The sequence below is a fragment of the Coturnix japonica genome, chromosome 12, assembly GCF_001577835.2.
Source record: "Coturnix japonica isolate 7356 chromosome 12, Coturnix japonica 2.1, whole genome shotgun sequence".
NCBI classification, from domain to species: domain Eukaryota; kingdom Metazoa; phylum Chordata; class Aves; order Galliformes; family Phasianidae; genus Coturnix; species Coturnix japonica.
This window is the reverse complement of record NC_029527.1, coordinates 660,333-681,996: the sequence shown is the minus strand read 5'-3', so window position 1 is coordinate 681,996 and position 21,664 is coordinate 660,333. Positions and strand designations below refer to the sequence as shown.

General features: G+C 60.2%; 2 protein-coding genes across 3 annotated transcripts in view; both read left to right on the top strand.

Annotated features, from left to right (window-relative positions):
- CACNA2D2 (calcium voltage-gated channel auxiliary subunit alpha2delta 2) overlaps positions 1 to 17,885 on the top strand; it is a 111,258-nt gene extending 93,373 nt beyond the window's left edge. The window contains exons 6-39 of one of the 2 annotated variants that reach the window (XM_015874546.2): positions 20 to 158; positions 1,759 to 1,890; positions 1,970 to 2,027; positions 3,272 to 3,322; positions 3,401 to 3,500; positions 4,508 to 4,666; positions 4,761 to 4,868; positions 5,025 to 5,103; positions 5,256 to 5,305; positions 5,604 to 5,693; positions 5,782 to 5,850; positions 5,988 to 6,062; positions 6,172 to 6,246; positions 6,696 to 6,767; positions 6,900 to 6,971; positions 7,051 to 7,112; positions 8,112 to 8,188; positions 9,192 to 9,212; positions 10,990 to 11,050; positions 12,512 to 12,609; positions 12,708 to 12,798; positions 12,926 to 12,988; positions 13,093 to 13,196; positions 13,274 to 13,372; positions 13,479 to 13,573; positions 13,755 to 13,802; positions 13,967 to 14,038; positions 14,215 to 14,367; positions 14,443 to 14,495; positions 15,112 to 15,167; positions 15,256 to 15,379; positions 15,470 to 15,579; positions 15,737 to 15,825; positions 16,165 to 17,885. In XM_015874546.2, the coding sequence (XP_015730032.1) occupies positions 20 to 158; positions 1,759 to 1,890; positions 1,970 to 2,027; positions 3,272 to 3,322; positions 3,401 to 3,500; positions 4,508 to 4,666; positions 4,761 to 4,868; positions 5,025 to 5,103; positions 5,256 to 5,305; positions 5,604 to 5,693; positions 5,782 to 5,850; positions 5,988 to 6,062; positions 6,172 to 6,246; positions 6,696 to 6,767; positions 6,900 to 6,971; positions 7,051 to 7,112; positions 8,112 to 8,188; positions 9,192 to 9,212; positions 10,990 to 11,050; positions 12,512 to 12,609; positions 12,708 to 12,798; positions 12,926 to 12,988; positions 13,093 to 13,196; positions 13,274 to 13,372; positions 13,479 to 13,573; positions 13,755 to 13,802; positions 13,967 to 14,038; positions 14,215 to 14,367; positions 14,443 to 14,495; positions 15,112 to 15,167; positions 15,256 to 15,379; positions 15,470 to 15,579; positions 15,737 to 15,825; positions 16,165 to 16,293 (2,934 nt within the window). In that variant the 3' untranslated portion in view covers positions 16,294 to 17,885. The remainder of the gene's footprint in view (positions 1 to 19; positions 159 to 1,758; positions 1,891 to 1,969; positions 2,028 to 3,271; positions 3,323 to 3,400; positions 3,501 to 4,507; positions 4,667 to 4,760; positions 4,869 to 5,024; positions 5,104 to 5,255; positions 5,306 to 5,603; positions 5,694 to 5,781; positions 5,851 to 5,987; positions 6,063 to 6,171; positions 6,247 to 6,695; positions 6,768 to 6,899; positions 6,972 to 7,050; positions 7,113 to 8,111; positions 8,189 to 9,191; positions 9,213 to 10,989; positions 11,051 to 12,511; positions 12,610 to 12,707; positions 12,799 to 12,925; positions 12,989 to 13,092; positions 13,197 to 13,273; positions 13,373 to 13,478; positions 13,574 to 13,754; positions 13,803 to 13,966; positions 14,039 to 14,214; positions 14,368 to 14,442; positions 14,496 to 15,111; positions 15,168 to 15,255; positions 15,380 to 15,469; positions 15,580 to 15,736; positions 15,826 to 16,164) is intronic. The other variant, XM_015874547.1, reaches the window with a different exon arrangement.
- Positions 17,886 to 18,585: 700 nt separating this feature from the next.
- TMEM115 (transmembrane protein 115) lies at positions 18,586 to 21,450 on the top strand. The gene is made up of 2 exons (XM_015874491.2): positions 18,586 to 19,645; positions 20,328 to 21,450. The coding sequence occupies exons 1-2, from the start codon at positions 18,792 to 18,794 to the stop codon at positions 20,524 to 20,526; spliced, it is 1,053 nt and encodes a 350-aa protein (XP_015729977.1). The 5' UTR covers positions 18,586 to 18,791; the 3' UTR covers positions 20,527 to 21,450.
- Positions 21,451 to 21,664: the final 214 nt, after the last annotated feature.

The following is a 21,664-nucleotide window of genomic DNA, read 5'->3' as shown; positions in this document are numbered from 1 at the left end:
GACCCCAATCCCTCCCCAGGATGATCCCGATGGGGAAGAAATTGAGCGGGAGAAATCCAACTCCCTAAAGCTGGAGTTCACCGATGATGCCAACTTCAAGACCAAGGTTAACTACTCATATGCCGCCGTGCAGATCCCCACTGACATCTACAAAGGCTGTGAGTGCCCCCACGTGCCCGGCTCCGCGTGCCCCAGGTCCCCACCAGGCACAGAGTGGCTGTCCCACTGGGTTCGGGATGCTTTGGGGTGAGGTTATGGAGGGGTATTATGGGCAGATGAAATCCCAAGGGAAGGCAGCAGAGGACCATTGTGGGATGGTGTGGGGATGTTCAGCCTTGCGTCTGTGCCCTGCATGGTGCTCTGGAGAGCATGGTCCCAGGGCTGGGCAAGGTGAGAGCAGTGGGCACTGGGGTGGCAAGAAGATGGATAGATGGATGGACAGATGGATGGACAGATGGATGGATAGATGGAAGGGTAGATCAGTGGATGGGCAAGCGTGTGGATGAACAGGTAGATGAACAATGGCGTGTGTGGTGGAAGAGCAGGGTGTGCCACGCCAGCTTGTGGTCCTGGGCCAGGCTGACATGTCCCCTTGAGGGAGGTGACAGTTCCTGAGCCCCCAGAGCTCTCCCAGCTCTCCCGGCCGCAGCAGCACACAGTGACAGTCCATCTGACACACGGTGACAGCCGGTCTGCATTTCCCTCTAGTGGCTGCTCTGCTCCCTGCCAGCCTCCATCCACACGCTGCTCCCAGTCCAGGCACCGCCGCTCAACTCCCCGACCCCCCCCCGGTCCCGCAGCCCCTGCCATCTCACACACCGGCACTTGGCAAGGGCTGCTGGGCAAGGTGACGAGGACAAAGCTCATGCTCCCATCTTGCACACTCAGAGCCGTGTTGGCAGAGTGATTTCACCACATCAGCATCACTGGATTAGAAATTGCAATTAGTTTTATTACCCAGCCAGCACAGACCAAGCAGCTTATGAGACAGATGACAAGAGTGGGGGGAGGCAGAGTGGGCTGGGGGAAGCATTCCGTGCTCCAAAGCCCGATGCAGTGCTGGTGCCATGTGGGAGCACAGCCACCGCTCTGCTGGAGCCCGGGCTGGGTGCAGTCCAGAGAGCACGTCCCCATGCGCTGATTAAAGCCCTGCAGAGCCACCCTCCACCGTCACCCCTGGCTACACATGCAAATGACACCCTATATGTGTTTTATTTACAGTGCCACTTCTAATTAAAGGCACAATCGCTCGCTGGTGGGGCGGGGATGGGGATGAGGACAAGGTGGGACAGGGACAGGGACACATTGCTGCACACCAGAGTGCTGAGCCTTGCGCTGCCCCAAGGCAGGGCTTGGGGACATGTCACCAAGGGGTGGCAGTCCTCACTGTCGCCAAGGGGGACAGGGGTTGCCCTGAATGCATTGGTGCCCCGCAGGGCCCCGCTGCCATCAGGGTGCCAGGAGGGACCCCCAGTCCATGGAGACACGCTGCTGTTCCCATGCACTGTCAGCCCCATTTGATTAACTGTGGGCTGGGGCTGCCGGAAGCTTATCTGCTGCTTTAATAGCTGAATAATTTAAAACCTCTGTTTGACAGCATCTTAATTGCTTCAGCATCAGGTGTGGGGGCCGGTGGGAACGCAGAGCAGGGCCTGGTGCAGCCTGGCCCCACAAGGTTCTTGGGGAAGGGGTAGAAGGGACACGGTGTCCCCTGTGGGATGACGGTGTCCCCACCACCGCCTGGTCTGTGCCTTGCAGCCACCGTGATCCTCAACGAGCTGAACTGGACGCAGGCACTGGAGGACGTCTTCATTGAGAACCGCAAGGAAGACCCCTCCCTGCTCTGGCAGGTCTTTGGCAGCGCCACCGGCGTCACCCGCTACTACCCTGGTGTGTGACATGGGCAGCCCCCTGCCTCAGGTCCCCCATCCCCGGGTCCCCCTTACTCAACACTTGCCTTTCCCTACAGCCACCCCATGGAGAGCACCCAATAAGATTGACCTGTATGATGTGCGCAGACGGCCCTGGTAAGGGGGCAGTGGCTGAGGGGGGGACAGCGCGGGCCCCCATCCCCTGTGCCCCCTCCCTGCTGCCCCCCGGCACGCTGGGCTCTGGTGCTGTGAGCAGCCAGCTCTGTCCAATTTTCATTTCACACATCGTTGGCGTTGGAAAATGGATACAATAACAGGCAGGGGCAGCCAGGCTGCGCTTTCAGCTCCTGCTCCCTCCCCTCCTCCAGCACTGGGGATGTGGGGGGTGAGGGGTGGAGATAAGCCCTCAGATCTCAATGGCACAGGTAGAGGTGCCCCCACATCAATCCCACATAGCGTTCCTGCAGCAAATAGGGAACCAGAAGGACCACAAAGGCAGTGCCAGCACCATGGTGCTGCAGGCTGCATTGAGCCACACACTGCACTGAGTATGATGGAGTCACTCCCCATTAGCCCAGGTAGATGTGCTCATTTGGCATCGCTAATTAACATTCTGCTCCGCTGATGATGCCCACCTGTGCCCCAACATCCCTGGCAGCCCCATCCCCAGAGCCCCTGTGGGACACATTGGGTGCCCTTGTGCCCATGTCCCCAGCCATGCCACCATCCTCTCCAGGGACAGGCAGAGCCACCGGGCGGCCACAGCTGCCAGTGCCGCTCACTTTCCTTCCCCTCCCTTGACAAATGGCCCTATTAAATAAAGCCTTTTCCTGCAGAGCTCTGGGTATTAATCTGAGCGGGACACCGGAGACAAATGCGCTGCCACAACCCATTACAGGCAGCATCTCAGTTCTCAGGGAGCAGGCGGGGGGAACAAGCCAGGCCCCCAGCCCAATGGCAGCACTGGGTTTGGACTGGAGCAGAGGGAGACCCTGTGCTCTATAGGGCAGTGCCATGGGGCTGGGGCCGAGACAGACGCCTCTGCACAGCCTGGGTGCATCCGTGAGGCGAGAAAGTGCTCCTGATTGTTTTGGGGGGTGTGAGGATGATTTACACGCCGTTATTATTTCAGAGCTAAAAATAACCTCATCAGCCTGGCCTTTGAAGCTTCCAGGGGGGTAAATAGCATTTTAATATGGATGCATGTGTCAGCACAATCAGTGCGCAGAAAAGGGCTGCAGTGATGGAGGAGTTTAGCATTTAGAGCTCATTAGGCTGACGCGGCGGCGAGTTGGCCATGCCTCTCCTCATGCCCACCTGGTGGGGCCGCAGCATTAACAGGGCTAGGGACCCTCAGCACGGCTGCTGCCACACACACCGACCCTCTCTGTGCCCCACAGGTACATCCAGGGTGCTTCATCCCCAAAGGACATGGTCATCATTGTGGATGTGTGAGTAGAGTGGGTGGGCAGTGGGCACCCCACACCCCCCTGTGCCGTGCCGAGCGCCCACTCCCCTGTCTGTGGCAGGAGCGGCAGTGTGAGCGGCCTCACCCTCAAGCTGATGAAGACCTCAGTCCACGAGATGCTGGACACGCTCTCGGATGATGACTACGTCAACGTGGCCTCGGTGAGCCCTGCTCCATTTCTTTTACATGAAATCCTCAGGTGGTACCACTGGCAGCTGCTGGGCAGCTTGAGGCTGGCTCAAGGAGAGCCGTAGCCCTGCAGCAGGTTGGATCCTGCCCTGCCTGGCTGAGCCCTGCCCCACACACCCCGAGGGGTCCTGGATCTCTGGGGAGTGCTGGAGACATGGTGGTCATCAGGCCAGCAATGTTGTGCCCCTGGGTGATGCCTGGGCCCAAGCAAAACCAGAGGAAGCCATGGCATTACTGGTGGACAATGGCTTTGGCTTGCATGACAGTGCCACCAGCCCATGATGTGGTGCACGGAGATGAGCTGGGCTGCCAGCAGCCTCTGCCCCCCCTGCCTGACCATGACCGCGCCGGCGCTCGTTAGCACGTCTGGCCCCTCTGCCGCATCACTGCTCCCCTAATGCAGTCCCTGCTGCCAGGAAACAGAGCAGGAGCAGAAAGCAGAACCTGCTTCTTGCTGCCTCTATGCAGCACGGCTGAGCTCAGCTCGGCTTGGCTCAGCTCAGCACTCATTCCCTCACCCCCTGCGCATACCTGGATGCTCCAGCCACGTACCTGAATGCTAGTTATAGGGTTTATTCCATCACCCCTTAATTCCCTGCTCACTTGCTGCCATGCAGCACACTGCAGAGGCAGCAGGATGTGTCCATTGACCCACCATATGCAGAGTGCTGGCCAAGGATCCGCTACATGGACTGGAAATGCCAAAGCCAGAGATCTGGTCTCCAAAACAGCAAACTGATTTTCCAAAGTGCCAAGCGAGCACACCCAGGTTGAGATCACTCCAGTGTCCCTGTACCAGTGGTACATGGTCCAGCCCATGGGATTAGAACAATAGAGTCATAGTATCATGAATCATAGAATCATGGAATCATTTGAGTTGGATTATCTGATCCAAATCCCCTGCAGTGAACAGATGTGCTACTGGGACTGCTTTTGGTTCCCCTTCCTAAGACTCTCCACTCTCTCTTCTCCCTCCCAGTTCAACGAGAAGGCAAAGCCAGTGTCGTGCTTCAAGCACCTGGTGCAGGCCAACATCCGCAACAAGAAGGTCTTCAAGGAGGATGTGCAGGGCATGGTGGCCAAGGGCACAACTGACTACAAGGCTGGCTTTGAGTATGCCTTCGACCAGCTGCAGAATGTGAGCCAGGGCTGTGCCTGTGGGTGCTGGGGCTACAGCATCCCTTTACGTGTGCGCCATCTCTCACCTCACATTCCATCCCTGTGCCTCGCAGTCCAACATCACACGTGCCAACTGCAACAAGATGATCATGATGTTCACGGATGGTGGTGAGGACCGAGTGCAGGACGTCTTTGAGAAGTACAACTGGCCCAATAAGACAGTGAGTGCTCCCCACTGCCTGGCAGCGGGGATGGGCTGGTGCTGGCACCCATCTCTGAGCACCATGGGGATGGGGTCACAGGACAAGCTGGGGTGTGGGGCCCCACAGTGGGGTCCCGGTGCTGCCATGTGCCTTGACGGCCATGCCATGCCGCAGGTGCGTGTCTTTACCTTCTCTGTGGGACAGCACAACTATGACGTGACCCCGCTGCAGTGGATGGCATGTGCCAACAAAGGTGAGCAGGGGCTGGTGTTGGGCATGCATGGGTAACATCACCCCCTGGGCATGTGGGGTCACCTGGCACGTGGGGGCTGGCAGTGGTGCTGGCAGCAGGGCAGATGCTGCAGATTACTGGCTCTCTACCTGCATCTCTCTTTCCTTTCCGAGGTTACTACTTTGAAATCCCCTCTATTGGCGCCATCCGCATCAACACACAGGTGAGGCAGGGTGCTGACACAGCAGTAGGCAGAGCCGCCCTCTGGTCAACCCCAAAAAGCTGCCCAGCCCCAGAACACCACGATGCTGTTGGAATAAATCCTGTGCAGCACCCCCTGCCACTTTCCCTCACTGTGTGGGTTGTCACTGTGTACCCTTGGGGACAGCTGTTCCCTGCAGGGTACCATGCTGAACCTCTGTGTTCCCACTTTGAGATTCCATCCTGCACATACGCAGGGCAGGAGCATGTAGGAGGTGCCTCTGCCCCCTGTCTCACTGTTCCTGCCCGTGTCCCTGCAGGAGTACCTGGATGTGCTGGGCAGGCCCATGGTGTTGGCTGGAAACCGTGCCAAGCAGGTGCAGTGGACCAACGTCTACCAGGATGCGCTGGTAAGGATGCCCACCTGGCACAACCCCAGCGTGGTGTGACAGCCCGGTGCCACCACGGGGCTGGGTGACACCTTCTGTGCTGCTACAGGGGCTGGGGCTGGTGGTGACAGGCACGCTGCCTGTGTTCAACCTGACAGAGGACAACAGTGACAGGAAGGTAGGAGCACTCCTGGGGTCCTGTCCCCTCTGTGGAGCCTGAGGGCGAGCACAGCTGCGGGGATGAGTGCTGCCTGAAGGGTTTGACCCTTGGTGTGGGTGCACCCACTGATTCTGCTGCTTCGTGCTGCCTTCCAGAACCAGCTTATCCTGGGTGTGATGGGGATCGACGTGGCGCTGAACGACATCAAGAAGCTGACACCACGATACAATGTGCGTGAGGGGCTCTTGCCCCATCTGCCCCTGTCCCAGGGTCCTGTTGCCACACTGCAGTCCTGAGCATGGTGTGGCACAGCTCACCCCTGCTCTTGTTCCCCCACAGCTGGGCGCCAATGGTTATGTCTTCGCCATTGACTTGAATGGCTACGTGCTGCTGCACCCCAACCTGCAGCCCCAGGTGAGGTGCCCCTGGTTAGGTCCTCACCTCTGCCCCTGGGGGACACTGGCCAGGAGACGCGTCACATTTGAAGGATGGCTCCTGCCACCTTCCAGGCAGCAGTGTGCAGGATTTTGCTATGAGCCAGGAGAAATAAGGAATTCCCAGGGATCTTAGGCAAATAGGCTCATTTGTCTGGGAGAGCCAGCTCCTGCAGAGGAGCTAATCGTGGGGATTCATCACTGGGCAGCGAGTGGGGACAAAGCAGTGAGGAACTGCACTGCCAGGGCCCATCTGTCTCATTGGCAGCTATGTCACACTCTACCCGGCTCCGTACTAACAGGCTGCCTGTTGGGTGACAGTGGCTGCTCTGTCCCAACATGGGTGGGGAGCTGTGATGAGTTTGTTTGTGCTCAGCAATGGCTATAGGAGCCCTGAACCCTTCCTCACCCCTCCCCCTCCACCCGCAGATCATCAATTTCCGTGAGCCGGTGACGCTGGACTTCCTGGATGCTGAACTGGAGGATGAGAACAAGGAGGAGGTGGGCAGGGCTGGGGCATGGCAGTGCGGGCTGGCACCACTGGGCTGCTGCTGGGGACCAGTCACCATCCCTGGGTGACATTTGGTGCCATGGGAGCCAGACTGCCCTCACGTGCCTCTCCATGCCCCCCAGATCCGGAGAAGCATGATTGATGGGAACGATGGGCAGAGGTTCATCAAGACACTTATCAAGTCGCTGGATGAGGTAACGCTGCAGGGAGGGGGCATGGAACATGGGGCGGTACCAACACGCAGAGCCCTGACCCGCCACCCCCACCCTCCAGCAATACATCGACGAGGTGTTCAGGACCTACACGTGGGCTCCCATCAAAAGCACCAACTACAGGTGAGCGGCCTCAGCAGGACCTGTGCCAGCATGGGGACACATGCCAGGAGCTCCAGAGGTCCCCAAGGCCACCTCGAGTGTGTCCAACAGGCAGGGGGTGGCAGAGGTGCGCTCCAGGTTGTACACGTTTCTTTGGAGATGGAGAGCAAAGCTTCCTCCACATCTGTAGAATCACAGAACCCTCTGGGCTGGAACAGATCTCCAGGACCACCAAGCCCTACCCTGGAGACGGCGCTCTCCCAGCTCGGCACTGGGCATGAATGCTGTCACCAGATGCCACTGCACCTCTGCAGCTGGTGCCGAGGCATGGCACACTCCCACAGCACCTTCCATGGGTTCGGCAGCCCCAGGACCACCTCCCATCTCCTCCTTCCCCACCCCCATCTCACAGTCTCATGTTCCAGGCCCTACCGGTGCATGGATTCTCCCAGAGCCAATGGCCATATAAGAGTTTTCTCCTTTCTCCGCTCACTGGGAATCTTCTGACCCTTTGTTTGAGGGCCACGGCTCTTGGCTCTTCCTCTTTGGGGGCAGTTGGTCTGTCTTCCACGCACATCTCCCAGGTACCCAGGCAGGCACTCGCTGCCCTCGGTACTGATCTCAACCTTGGCTGGGCAGACTTGTCACCTCCCTCTGCCCAGGGGATGGCCCTAGGGGCAATGGGGAAAGTCCTGGATGCTCAGTAATGTCCTTAAGTGCACCAAGGTGGCTTCAGGTACTCCAGGACATTCCTGGTTGCTCCAGGATAGCTGTGATTGGCCCCATCGTGGCCCCAAAATGGCCCTGGGTGCCCCTTGTTGGCCATGGATTTTCCATGGTGGCCCTGGGTACTCCGTGATGGCCGTGGATGCCCCAGAATACTTGTGAGTGCCCCAGGAATTCTCTGGGAGCCCCATGTTGGTCCTGGGTGCCCCACAGTGTCCATGGATGCCTCCCACAATGCCCATCGGTGCTGCATGGTGCCGTGCCTTACGCTGCCCATCTGCTCTTCCCCTGCAGCCTGGGGCTGGTCCTGCCCCCCTACAGCACCTACTACATCCAGGCCAACCTCAGTGACCAGATCCTACAAGTGAAGTGTAAGTAGCCCCTTCCCCTGCCCGTGCCCCCCTGCACACCCTCTGCCCCTGCCCACCCCCCAGAAACAGCTGTCGGGGGGGAATGAACGAAGCCAAACCCTATGAGAAAAGGGATGAGAATAGCTGTGAGAGGAAAGCAAACTAAAAAGTGAGCCCGAAAGGCGCGAGGAGGTGAGCGCACACACCCGAGGCAGGGCCAGCTGTGCCCAGGGCTCAGTGCTGGCACATGGCACCCGCGTGGCCGGCACTGCTGGGGCCAGGATAGCGCTGCAGCACAGGGAATTTGCCAAGCCTGTGAAAGTTTGCATGGGTCTTTATTTTTTTTTTTAATTTCCTTGGTTTGGTTACAGTTCTTTGCTTTCAACCATTCTTATCGTTTCGATCAGTTCGCTTTCGGTTGGTTTTGATTTTCTCCTTTCGGTTGAATCTGTGTACTTGTGTGTTAGCCTGGCCCCCTCTCCCCGCCACCCAAGACCCTGGACCCCCCCCACCCTCTCCCGACAGTGGGGCCGGCGCAGCCCCCCAGCGCCCACCCCCCGGCCCTCGGCCCCTGTGGCCGCCAGGAGCCCCCGGACCCCGGGAGGGGGGTCCCCACCTCCGCCCCCTGCCCACCGTTCTGCATGCCCCACAGTGCGAGCATTGCTGTACCGAGACTGTTGCAAGTGTTTGCTGCTGACTCGCATTTTCCTTTGGAGTACTGAATATATATATATATATTTCTCTAGTGATATCTTGGCATCTTTTATTATTTCACTGTGGCCTTTTTTGTTTCTTTACTTTCTTTTTTTTTTTTTTTTTCTTTTCCTTTTTCTTTTACGTGTCGTTTTTTGCAAGAGGTTTCCTTTTGGTATGATTATGATACACAATATTTTTATTCAAACGGCGATTGAATAAAATATTGTTTGTGCCCCCTCCCCCCTTTCCACCCAACCCCCTTTTTTTTCGTTTGTTGTTTTTTTGTTTGTTGTTTTTCTTGCTTTCTCTCTATGGTGGATTCACACAGTACCAAACATCAAAAAGAAGGGCAAGTATTTTCAGTCTCAGACCACTCACCTTCACCACCCGTCCCGCCCCGTGTCGGCCCCAGCCCTGCCTCCACGGCTCCCACCTCCCCTGCTTGCCCATCTCCCTGCCCGTTTGCCGAACCTGCAAACCGCCACGATCCTGCCTTCTCCTCTCTTCCTCTTCCTCCTCCTCCTCCTTCACCTTTTCCTCCTCTCCTCCTCTCCTCCTCCACTCCTCCAGCCCCCTGTTACTTGGAAGCAACATGTCTTGTTATGTTCATGAGAGCTTTCCCACGGTGACCCCACTCCCTTCCCGCGCATCTCTCCGAAATCCAACCTGATACTGCTCCAGGCCCGGTCTCATCCAAAATCGTTTTCGATGGACGAGGTTTTCCGTAGCTAGCCGGGATCCCACTCCTCTGCTGAACCCTCTTCTTGCTGCCCTCTCCTTGCTCCCACCCCTCCGGCTCTCTTCTCCCACCCCCCACCCCTGAACCCAGCTCCTCTGCTTCCTCCCCTACCCCCAAGACAACTCAACCTGAACGGGATAGGGCTGTGCAGAGCAGGGCTGGGGGTGCAGGGTGGAGGGACAGGGCCCAGGGACCCCAGCGGTGCCCTCGCCGCCACTCCCTTGCCCCCTGGGATGGGCTTTCTGGGGCTGTGAATTCACCATGCTATGTGTCCCCTGCCCTGCAGGGATGCCATCGGCCCCATCCAGGCACCAGCTCTCACCCCAGGGCTTGATGTCCCGGCACCAGGGGCTGCAGGCGGTCACCCCACACAGCCAGGTGGCTGTCACCAGTGTCACACATGGCAGCGTCCCCGCCATGCCCTCACTCACATCACATAGCACCTACATGGCCATGGCGGGAGGACAGGGAGGGAACAGCAGGGCCGGGAGCCAGGGAGCGGCAGCGGGCAGCGGTGTCCCCCTCAGCCCTGTCCCATCAGCCTTGAGTTGCCTCCTCCCGCGCCCCTGCAATGGCGATGCGGATGGGCTCGGTGCGAGCGTTCTGTGCTCCTCTCCTCCTCCTCCTCTCATCGGCTTGTTCCCAGTCCCTGCCTACAGCCCTCGGAGAGCAACAGTCCAACCTCTGGCCGTGCTTCACTGCCCGGCCGCACAACGCGCTGTGGGTAGGGGAAACCGTGGGGACCTGGGACATCACCTGCCCACAGACACACATCCACCACCACCACAAGGGGACATCCCTGGGAGCGAGGACCCCCCACATTGGAGCAGGGTGGCCGAGGGCTTGTGGCTGTGCCCCAGGGGTGGGGGGCCCCGCAGCAGGACCCCACAGCGCGTTGCTCGGCCCCTCTCCCTGGCGAGCCGCGGGTTGGACTGTCCTCGTCAAGGTGCCTGGTTTGGCCATGCCGATGCCTGAAAACTCCTTTTCTCTCCGATGACCAAGTGTTTCGGCGGTTCTCCACCAGCACAGCATGCGGTTCCCTCCCGTTGTCGATGACCCTAATAAGAGAGAGACGCCACCAAACATGCATATATATATCCACGCGCACATATATATGCGTGTGCGTGCGCGCGTCCCGGCGTGCCACCCAACCAAGCCAACGGTGCTCCGACGCCAATTCGGTCCAAATCCTCCCCATGCCAGCAGCGCGTTGGTGGGCACTCAGTGCCGCGGGGGCCGCCGGCCAGCACGACGGCTTTCCTTTCTCTCTTGTTACCAACGCAGCCAGTCTCCGTCCCTGCCCTCTCTCTGTCCGTCTCTCTCCTCCTGAGCCCCCCCGGCATCTCCGTTTGCAACCCCACCGGATAACGTTGCCTTTCTGTTGCAGATTTTGAATACCTGCTGCCCAACAGCTTTGAGTCGGAGGGACATGTGTTCATTGCTCCCAGGTAGCTCTGTGTGTGCGCTTGCCGAGGTGTGCATCCCCCCGGCCCTGCTGCCCCCACCTCGCCTTGCCTACCTCCCCTGCCGCTCTGTGTTGTGTGCCCACATGCCGCACGGTGTTGGTGGCACGGGACCCCCCGGAGGCTTGCAGTCAGCGTGGTATATATGGACGTGGCATAGCCCTGCCTATGTACGTGCATATATAGGTATAGTTTCTGAAAATCCAAGGTGAACAGACGGACGGACAGACAGACAGACATGCCCCTCCACCTGCATCCCAGTCTGCAGAGGGCACCAGGCAGTGTGTGCAGGCACCCAGCACCCCATCCTTCGTGGCTGCAGAGTGCAACCCATGAGCACCCCTCATTAACAATGCTGGCAGATCATCTGTGTGCTCATGCACTGGTGCTGCAGCCAAGCAACCTGCTGGTGGGGTCTTCATCATTGTAGTTTGCATCCAGTAAGTTGATCCTATGGTGCCTGCAGTGCAGCATCAGAGGTGACTTTGGGGCAGTCCTTCATCCTCAGGCAATGTACAGGGGCAGTGAGGTCTGAGAACCATGGGATCCAAAGCAGAATCTCAACAAGAAATGTACAGCTCCTGCAATTAAGAAGCAGTCTATGGTTCAGTCATGATAGGGATGGAGAACGGACTGTGAGGAGCGGCTCTGCCTCAAGCTGCCCTACCATGGCTAGGGAGCCTTGACTCAGGATGCAGCAGGAGAAGGTGGCTTTTGCAGCTGGAGCTGTGGAGCTTTGGGTGAAAAAAAAGAGGGGCGAGTGCTCTGGGCCATGGAGCAGCTCCCTGAGCCTTCTCCTGTCAGGCAGGCACCCATAGGATGTGCCACCAGTCATTTTCAGAAACCGTATATCCCGTGTTCCCCCCGTGGGCGTGCTGTCCGTGTACCCGTGTGCATCCGCGCGGCTGGGCAGGTGGCTGCTCCCCCGAGAGGGGACACAGTGACCCTGTGGAAAGGGTCCCAAGGAGCCCCCACCCCAGTAATACCCAGCAAACAGACCTGGGCTGCAGCCGGCAGGGCGGGCACAGCGTCACTATCCCTGTTACCAGGGTCCCCAGCATGTGCCCGAGGTAAGTACCACTGCCAGCGGGTGTGGGTGGGGATACACAGTGTGGTGGCTGCGACAGCACCCAGTGCCACCAGTATGGGGAGAGAGGGGCTTGGGGTGCTCCAGTTTATACCAGGGAGGTGACGGCACATTGGTGGCACCTCAATGGCTGCAGAGGTGATGGAGCCAGTAGTACCATAGGTGGTGGAGATGCCCACAGCCCGGTGCAGCTCACTCCTCACTGCCACACTGGGTTTGGGGTGAGGAGGTGGCAGCGGCTGTGGGCACGTGGCTGGAGCCTGGCAGGCAAGGGGACACGAGCACGACTGGCATGGGAATAAAACTGACCTTACCTTTTTCATCCTTGTGAACCACACATTTTGTCACCCAAACCCCAGAGAGTATTGCAAAGACCTCGACTTGTCAGATAACAACACCGAGTTCCTGGAGAACTTTATTGCCCTCATGGAAAAGGTGACCCCAGACTCCAAGCAGTGTGAGTAGCCGGGGTCAGCTCAGGGGCGGGATGCAGGGCATGGGGCATGAGCAGCCCCACAGGGACCAGCCCTCACCTCATGCTGCTCCTCTCCCAAGGTGACAATTTCCTCCTGCACAACCTAATCCTGGACACTGGCATCACGCAGCAACTGGTGGAGCGCGTCTGGAAGGACCAGGACCTCAACACGTAGGCAGGGAACAGCTGTCCCTGGGGATATGGGGACAGAGGGGGTTGGGGACATTGAGAGGCTGGGACAGGGGACGGGGACAGAACAAAGCCCTACCAACACCCTGCATTCCCCCTCTCCCTGCAGGTACAGTCTCCTTGCTGTCTTTGCAGCCACAGATGGGGGTATCACCCGTGTCTTCCCAAACAAGTGAGTGTCCTGGTGGTGTGCCCGTGCCTGGTTTCTTGTGGTGGCACATTCAGTGGTAGAGCCGAGGAAGAGGGGCACCCATGGCCGTGTTTGCTCCCTTCCAGAGCCGCAGATGACTGGGAGGAGGAACCAGAGCCCTTCAATGCCAGCTTCTACCGCAGGAGCCTGGATAACAAGGGCTACATATTCAAACCACCCTACCGGGATGGTGAGTGCCTGCAGAGCGCTGTGGCTGTGCTCTGGCTGTCCCCGTGTGCCCCCTTATGCCACACCTGTCCTCCACAGATGGCTACCGGGGGCTGGATCTGGAGAATAACACCATTGGGATCCTGGTGAGCACCGCGGTGGAGCTCAGCATCGGGGGCAAGACGCTAAAGCCAGCAGGTGTGCAGGGGCTGGGTGACGGCACCACTGGGCTGGGGATGTCCCTGTCCATCCGGAGCCAGGGCTTACCCCTTCCCCCCCTCTGCCTGCGACTCCTCTCCCACAGTGGTTGGGGTGAAGCTGGACCTGGAAGCCTGGGCGGAGAAGTTCAAGGTTCTTGCAAGCAACCGGACAGACCGTGACCAGCTGGGCTCCCGCCGGGTATGCGGGGACAGGGCTCTGCTGGCCGGGGACATGGATGGGGAGCACTTCTGGGTGCTGCTGCCCACATCCCACTGGCCTGCAGTACATAGCCCTGGTTTCCAGCCCTCTGGGGGCACATCCCCCCCGAGCAGGGGAGGAGGGTGTCGCTGACCCACTCTGCCATCATTTTGGTTGACAGTGTGACCCCTCAAGTAGCTGTGAGATGGACTGCGAGGCCAACAACAAGGTGAGTGTTGGGCAGGGCTGGGTGGTGCCCAGTCCCTGTGGCCCCAAGCCCCCCCATGGGGAAAAAGCCCCCAGGTGAGGGGTGAGTGAGGGTGGTGCTGGCCATCCCTCCTGCCCTGCCCACAGAGGACAAGGCAGGTGGGCGATGCTGCCCTCTTTTCCCAGGACCTCATCTGCGTCCTCATTGATGATGGAGGCTTCCTGGTGCTCTCCAACCAGGAGGATCACTGGTACCAGGTGAGCAGCACAACCCCCAGAATGCTGCAGTCCTAATGGCAGCAGGGAGCCAAGGCCCCTAAACTCATATCACACGTGACATTATGCACCCCCGCTTGAGTCCTTGCCACAGCAGCCCCCAAAGCAAGGTCTGCTCTGTGCCGCTGGGTGCAGCCCATTCCGATGTCCTGCTCCAGGTGGGCAAGTTCTTCAGTGAGGTGGATGCCAACCTGATGTCTGCCCTCTACAACAACTCCTTCTATGCCCGCAAAGAGTCCTATGACTTCCAGTCCGTCTGTGCCCCTGAGGCTCAGAGCAACACAGGAGCTGCACCACGTGGTGTCTTTGTGGTGAGTGCCCACCGGCCCATGGCTGTGCCAGCATCACTCGTGGGTCCCACCACCTCACCACCCCTCTTCCCACAGCCCACCGTGGCCGACCTGCTGAACCTGGCCTGGTGGACCTCAGCAGCAGCCTGGTGAGTGCGCCATGAGGGCTGTGTGCAGGGCTGGGACCTGCGTGGCAAGAAGGATATTGGGGTGCTGGAGTGTGTCCAGGGGAGGCAGTAGAGCTGGAGAAAGGCCTGGAGAACAAATGTGGTGGGGAGGGGCTGGGGAAACTGGGATTATGTAGCCTGGAGAGTAGGAGGCTCAGGAAGACCTCATTGCTTTCTGCAGTGGCTTCAAAGGAGGCTGTGACAAGGTGGGATCAATCTCTTCTGCTGAGCAACAAGTTGTAGGATGAGAGGGATGGCCTGGAGCTGTGCCAGGGGGGGTTTAGGTTGGATAAAATGTCTCTACTAAAAGGGTTGTGAAGCCTTGGGACAAGCTGTCCAGGGAGGTGTGGGGGGTCAGCATCCCTGGAAGCATCAAAGAGACATGGATGTGTTTGGGGGCATGTGTTGGCTTAGAGGTGGATCTGGCAGCACTGGGTCAGCAGTTGGACTTGATGACTTAAGGGATCTCTTCCAATCTGAACGATTCCCTGATTTAATGAGTGCCATCGGTGCCTCATCCCATCGCTGGGGCACTGCTGGGTGACACCAATGTGTCCCCAGGGCTGCTCAGCTCACACAGCCACGTTCCCATCCCCAGGTCCCTCTTCCAGCAGTTCCTCTACAGCCTCACCTACAGCAGCTGGTTCCAGACAGGTGAGAGCCACGTTGTTCCCAGGGCTGGGCGGGTGGGTGATGTCCCCCCACTGGGCACCCACGGCCACGGGGCACTGTGTTGGTGCAGAGGACGTCATGGCAGACGGCATGGAGGCGAGGGAGACGAGCTGCATCATGAAGCAGACGCAGTACTACTTCAGCACCGTCAATGCCACCTACAACGCCATCATCGACTGCGGGAACTGCTCGAGGTGGGTCAGTCCCCTGCATCCCTGAGGTGTCCCCGTGGGCTTCAGGGGGGGATGGTGACACAAGGCCAACGCCACCCATGCATCCTCCAGGCTGTTCCACGCGCAGAGGCTGGCCAACACCAACCTGCTCTTCGTGGTGGCTGACAAGCCCCTGTGCAGCCAGTGCGAGTCCGTCAAGCTGATGCAGGCTGAGGTCAGGGGTATCCTTTGGTGGCACAGTGCCATCCTCATAGGTGGCACAGGGACAAGGGGAAAGGGGGAGGGCAGGGCAGGGGGAGCTGCCTTATGGCCGTGGACCTTGAGGTGCACCGTGTTCCTTTGCCACACTGGTCCCCGTCATTTCCTTGACCCACGAAGCTCCCCCGAGAGACCCAAACCAGTGTGAGCTGGTGGACAGGCCCCGCTACCGGAAGGGCCCCCACATCTGCTTCGACTACAATGCAACAGTACGTGAGGGGCTGAGGTGCCATGGAGCCGGGGGGGGGGGGACTGAAAGGGATCAGAGCAGGGGGATCCCCCTGGAGGGCGGCAGGGCCTCGGGGTGCCCTCCTGGGGAGGGTGGAGACAGAGCGTTGGGGGGACTTTCTGGGGGAGATCAGAGCCACGGGATTTCCCTCTGGGGGGAGGCAGAGCCATAGGGTGCCTAAGGGAGGGGGCATCACCATGGGGTACCCAGGGGTTACCATTGTTACGGGGGGGTCGGGGGGGGGGTCACACTGTATCCCCTTGCAGTGTGCTGTTGGCTCTGTGAGTGCCCCATGTCTGCTCTCCCTTTGCCCCCCCAGGAAGATACCTCAGACTGCGGCCGAGGGGCGTCCTTCACCCCCTCCCTCGGGGTCCTGCTCTCCCTGCAGTTGCTGCTCCTCTACGCCAGCACCAGCCGGCACCCGCTGCCCCCGGCCGCCTGCCTTTAACCCTCGTCCGCCGCCCTCCTGTTCTCTTCAGCTTCCATCTCCATCCCCTTTCCAAGGCCAGGTGGGATGGGAGCGACCTCCCCCCGCTGCCCCCCCGGCCTTGGGGCCGCGCTCCCCACGGCCGCATCCAAAGAAGAGCTGGGGTGTGGGCAGGGGGCCCCCAACCGGGACGGCGTCCGGCCCCCTCTCCCGGCCGCTTGGACTCCGAACGCCCCCTCTGGCTGCCCCCCACCGCTGCAGCCCCCCCCCTCCCCCCATCGCCTATTTTTTTAGCCTCGAGATTTTAAAGCAGATCTTTCTACATCTCGTTCAGCCTGGAGAACGACGGTGCGTGTTGTGCTGTCAGTGACAAAGACACGTGGGATGGAAGGGGGAAAAATGACACACAAGATGATAAAGGGAAGAGGAGTTGCCCCCCCCCCGTCCTGCTCAGGGTGGGCACGGAGATGGCAGCTCTCGTGGTGCAGGACAGCCGTGGCAGCGTCCCTGCGGCGCGGGGAGCCGGGTGTCGCCTTCAGCGGGACCGGACCGAGCCCGTGGTCCCACCCTCAGCTCATCCGCTCTCATTCATGTGTCCTGGGCACAGATATTGGGGTGAAAAGGAGAAAAAAAAAAAAAAAAAAAAAAAAAAGAGAAAAATGGTATTATTTATTTTCTGTTCTGTTCTGCAGATCACTGTGAATCCTTCCCCATCACCTGCCCCACCGCTGCTTGGCCCCTCTGTCCCGCACCAGCCAGCGGGACAGGGCAGGACTCGGTCCCAGCACCGAGTGTCCCCTATGGGCAATGTGTGCTCAGACGGGAGCTCTGTGCTCCCTACAGGACGCACGGCGTGTGCCCAGAGGGGTCGTGCCACTTGTCCCCATACGGGATGTGCCATATGGCCCCAAAGGGACGCGCCGTGTGTCCCCAGCCCTGTGTCCCCGGCAGGGCCGTGCCAAGTGCCAGGTGCCGTCAGCTCTTTGGCCGCCCCCAGCCCCGGCCCCGCCGCCCTTTGTGGGCACGGGAGCGGGGGCCGGGCCAGCCGGGGGGGCTGGGGAGGCTCCGATGAGCGCTGGGGTTAATTAATGGTCATTCTGCTTGTAGCTTTCTCAGTCAGTGTGTGTTTGGTTACTGTCTCTGGGAACCGTGTTTGAACAGATGGCTCTGTGTTACCGGGAGTGTGTGTACTGCTGTAGTCTAGTTAGGTGCTCCGCGAGAAACCGCCACTATACAGAACTATAAATATATACATATATAGTCTATTTTAAGTTCAATCCGAGAGCCGAAGGGACGGCGCGGCCCCGGCCCCCCGCCCCACCAGCGCCGCGTCCGCCCCTCCCCGCCCCGACAGCTTCTCTCCGCTCATTCGAAGGCTTTGGGTTTTTAATCGGTTGGATTTAATTTATTTTGACTTTCTTTGGGTTGGGTTTGTTGGTTTTTTGTTGTTTTTTGTTTGTTTGTTTCCTTTTTTGTACAGAAGAGTCAGAAAACTTCCAAACCCACCAAAACTCCACTTTGTAAGATATCGTGCGTGTGACTCCTTGTAAAATATTTTCAAATGGTTTATTACAGAGACTCAGTTATTAAATAATGTTCATATTTTCACTTCACAGGTGGTGGCTGCATCATTTCCCGGGGGGGGGGGGGGGGGGCGGAATTGGTTTGTTCCCTGTGGCCAGGCTGGACCAGGAGACACGGGCGAGACACGGCCGGGCTCCTGCAGCCCATGGCCCGGCCCCGTGTCCCTCCATCCTGCTGAACATCCATGTCCCCGAGTGTGCTGTGACTGCCCCACGCACCGCATGATCCCCCCGTGTCTGCGTCCCCTGTTGCCCCCCAGCCGCCTGGGTTCACCCTGTGCCCTCACCCCCGTGTCCGTGTCCGTGTCCGTGTCCGTGTCCGTGTCCGTGTCCCCCAGCCCCATCTCCCGTCCCTCAGTGCCGGTCCCTCAGTGTCACGTCCTCTCCTTGTCACCATCCCCATGTCCGCGTTCCCTCCGTGTCCGTTTCTCCCGTGTCCGTCCCCTCGTGTCCGTGTCCCCCATGTCCACGTAGCCGCACCCCAGCTCCTCTCTCCCCCCATGTAACCCTATATCCCTCAGTGTCTGTGCCTCCCGTCCCACGCTGTCCGGTCTCACTGTCCCCACACACTGTACCCACGCCCCGTGTCCGCTCTCCCACTCTCTCCGCTCTCCCCCCCCCGTGCTCCCCGTCCCCCCTTAGCCCCGCCCCCCGCCCCCGTTAGGCCCCGCCCCTCTTTCCGCTCCACGCCGCTCTCGCGCAGGCCCCGCCCGTCACTGCGCACGCGCCGTTGCTGTTTGTCCGCGCCCGGCCTGGCCTAGCGGGGCGGCCCGACACGGAGCGAGCGGCGGCGGGTCGGGAGCGGAGCGGAGCGGAGCGGGGAGCGGGGCCGCAGGGGGAGCCGCGAGGGGGCCCGGCGCCGCCCCTGCGGGGGTAGGCCCGGAGCTCGGGGCCCCGCCGGCCTCGTCCTCCTCCCCGCGTTGTCCGGGCCCGAAGATGCGGCGGTACCTGCCCGCGGCCCGGCAGCACTGCGTGGCGGCGCTGGGCGGCAGCAGCGTGGTGGTGAAGGCGCTGAGCGGGGCCGTGCTGCTGCTGTACGCGCTGTCCTTCGCGCTGGACACGGCGCACGCTCTGGCCGTGACGCCCGGCTTCCTGCTGCTGCCCCGCTGCTGGCTCTGGACGCTGCTGACGCACGGGCTGGTGGAGCGCAGCGCGCTGGGCGCGGGGCTCAGCCTGGGCGCCGTGGGGGCGGCGGGGCGGCTGCTGGAGCCGCGCTGGGGGGCGCTGGAGCTGCTCGTGTTCTTCGCCGTGGTCAACGCGGCCGTGGGGCTGCTGGCCGCCGCCTCCTACTTCCTCGCCTACGCCGCCACGTTCCGCGTGTCCTACCTGTTCGACGTGCGCATCCACGGCGGGCTCGGCTTCCTGGCCGCGGTGCTGGTGGCCCTCAAGCAGACCGTGGGCGACGGCACCGCGCTCCGGGTGCCGCAGGTGCGGGTGAAGGCCGTGCCCGTGCTGCTGCTCCTGCTGCTGGCCGCGCTGCGCCTCGCCGGCCTCATCGAGAGCCCCGCGCTGGCGTCCTACGGCTTCGGGCTGCTGTCCAGCTGGGTCTATCTGCGCTTCTACCAGCGGCACAGCCGGGGCCGCGGAGACATGTCCGACCACTTCGCCTTCGCCACGTTCTTCCCCGAGGTGCTGCAACCCGCCGTGGGGCTGGGAGCCAACCTGCTGCACGCGCTGCTGGTCAAGGCGCGGCTCTGCAGGAAGACGGTGAAGCGCTACGACGTGGGCGCCCCGTCCTCCATCACCATCAGCCTCCCGGGAACCGACCCGCAGGACGCCGAGAGGAGAAGGTACCGCTCACCCCGCCCTGCTGCTGCACGCTGACCCGCGGTGCGCTTTGTCTGGGGAGGAGGTGAAGGCTCGGGGTGCTGAACGGAGCCTTCCCCAAGGGTTCACCAGCTGGCACTTGTCTATTGTCCATTGCCATTGCCCACTCGCTGGTGAAGCAATGGAAGTGCTACTGGGGTGGGAGGACACCACCCTCGCTTTCCAAGGCAGAGGCAAAGTGCTGGGGATGAGTGGGAGGCCTGGGGTGGGGTCAGGGAGCAGGAGACATGGTTCATATGGCTGCTATCACCTGGTGCAGCAGGAGCCAGTCAGCACCGTGACCCAGCCCTCCTGTATGCACAGCTCACTGTCATGGGGCAGGGCACCTGCTCACTGTTCCTGTGCAGTTCCTAGAGTGGCCCCATGTGAGCCAACAGCAGCCACACACACCACGTGGGAATGGAGCTGTGACGTGGAATGGAGCTGTGCATCTCGGAGCAGAGGTGGCTCTGTTTGGCTTCATTGTTAGCAGTGCAGCTCCTGCTCGAGCAGCGTGGCCATGGCAGGGATGCTCAGTGCTGGGCATGACTCCCCCGCAGCAGCAGGGCTGGTTCCAGCTGCTTATGGGGCAAGAGGAGTGGGGCAGAGCAGGGAACACATGTCACGGTCCCCTCACACCAGCTTTCTCCCACCTTTGTTCTGCAGGCAGCTGGCCCTGAAGGCACTGAATGAGCGGCTGAAGCGCGTGGAAGACCAGACAGCCTGGCCCAGCATGGAGGACGAGGAGGAGGAGGTGGTGGTGAAGAGCGAAGCCCCACTGCTCCCCGAGGCCAGCGTGGCTGGGAAGGCAGCCAGCCACGAGAGCAGCCTGATCACCTTTGAGGATGCCCCGTCACAGCCGTGAGCTGCAGCTGCTCTGCCCCATTCTCCCCACCCTGGCTCTGTGGGAGAGCTGCAGGTGCCCACGTGGGACACGGCCTGCGAGGACGCTGCTGACCCAGGGGCAGGAGCTACCTCAGAGCCACGGGGCTCTGCTTCTCGCTGCCTGCTCGTGTGGCTGGGGCTTCTAACGAGGAGGTGGATGCCTGTGCTGGGGACTTTGTTCCAGAGGGAAACCTGGAACAGATCTGTAGTGACCAGCTCCATTCCTTAAGGCCTCTGCACTCAGCCATGAAGGAACCTCACGACGCCCTGGGAGCAGCCATCAAGCAGCACCACGCTCTCTCGCTTCTCCTCTGCACTCAGAACTTAATTTTCTCCTTTCTTGAGTTAGTTTTGTTCTTAATCTAAGGAACAGGGAAGGCTCGTGGGTCTCTTTTCCAAATCCCCTGCCTGTTTCCACCCTCCCTCCACCCTTTAGGAGGTGGACAGAGTTCCCACACAGGGCCGGCGCCTGTTTTTTGGCTCTGCCACAAGGAGAGTGGGGATCAGCCCTGATTCCCATGGCATCAATCTGTTGGTTCTCCTTTTTCTCCTGCTGCAGTGAGTCCCCAGGAGGAGCCGGTGCCCTTGGCTGCTGCACGACTAATCCGTTTGTCAGATTATCCTAGAAGCTGGAATTAATTTTTACAGCGGGGCACTCGCTGCTTCCCCTGGCACCACGTTTCTCTCCTGCGGGTAGAAACTGGATCCCCCTCCTCTTCTGCTCCCTGTGTGGCTGGGCTGTCCTTGCGAGGGAGAGGCTGCTCCCGGAGCTCTCAGGCCGGGCTCTGGGGTGCAGCCCACGGTGGTGTTACGAATTTATTTTTTTAAAGGACCACATGGGAAGGTTTTGTCAACTAGGAAAAACACAGACATTTCAGTATCAATAAACAGTTCTTTGAAAGAGCGCTTGTCATGTCCCTGCACCGCATGGGGGGGGAATGGAACTGCAGGATGGGGGGGTTTCTCCCCAAAGTGGGGGGCTGCTCAGTGCTGGGGTGCTGTGCAGGCTCATGGGGCAGAGGGTCTGAACCAAGTACCTGCCTGTGGCCGGTGCTATTTACAGCCACTTCTCTGTGGCTCCAAGATGTCCCCTTCCCTATGTGGGGCCAAAAGCCCCC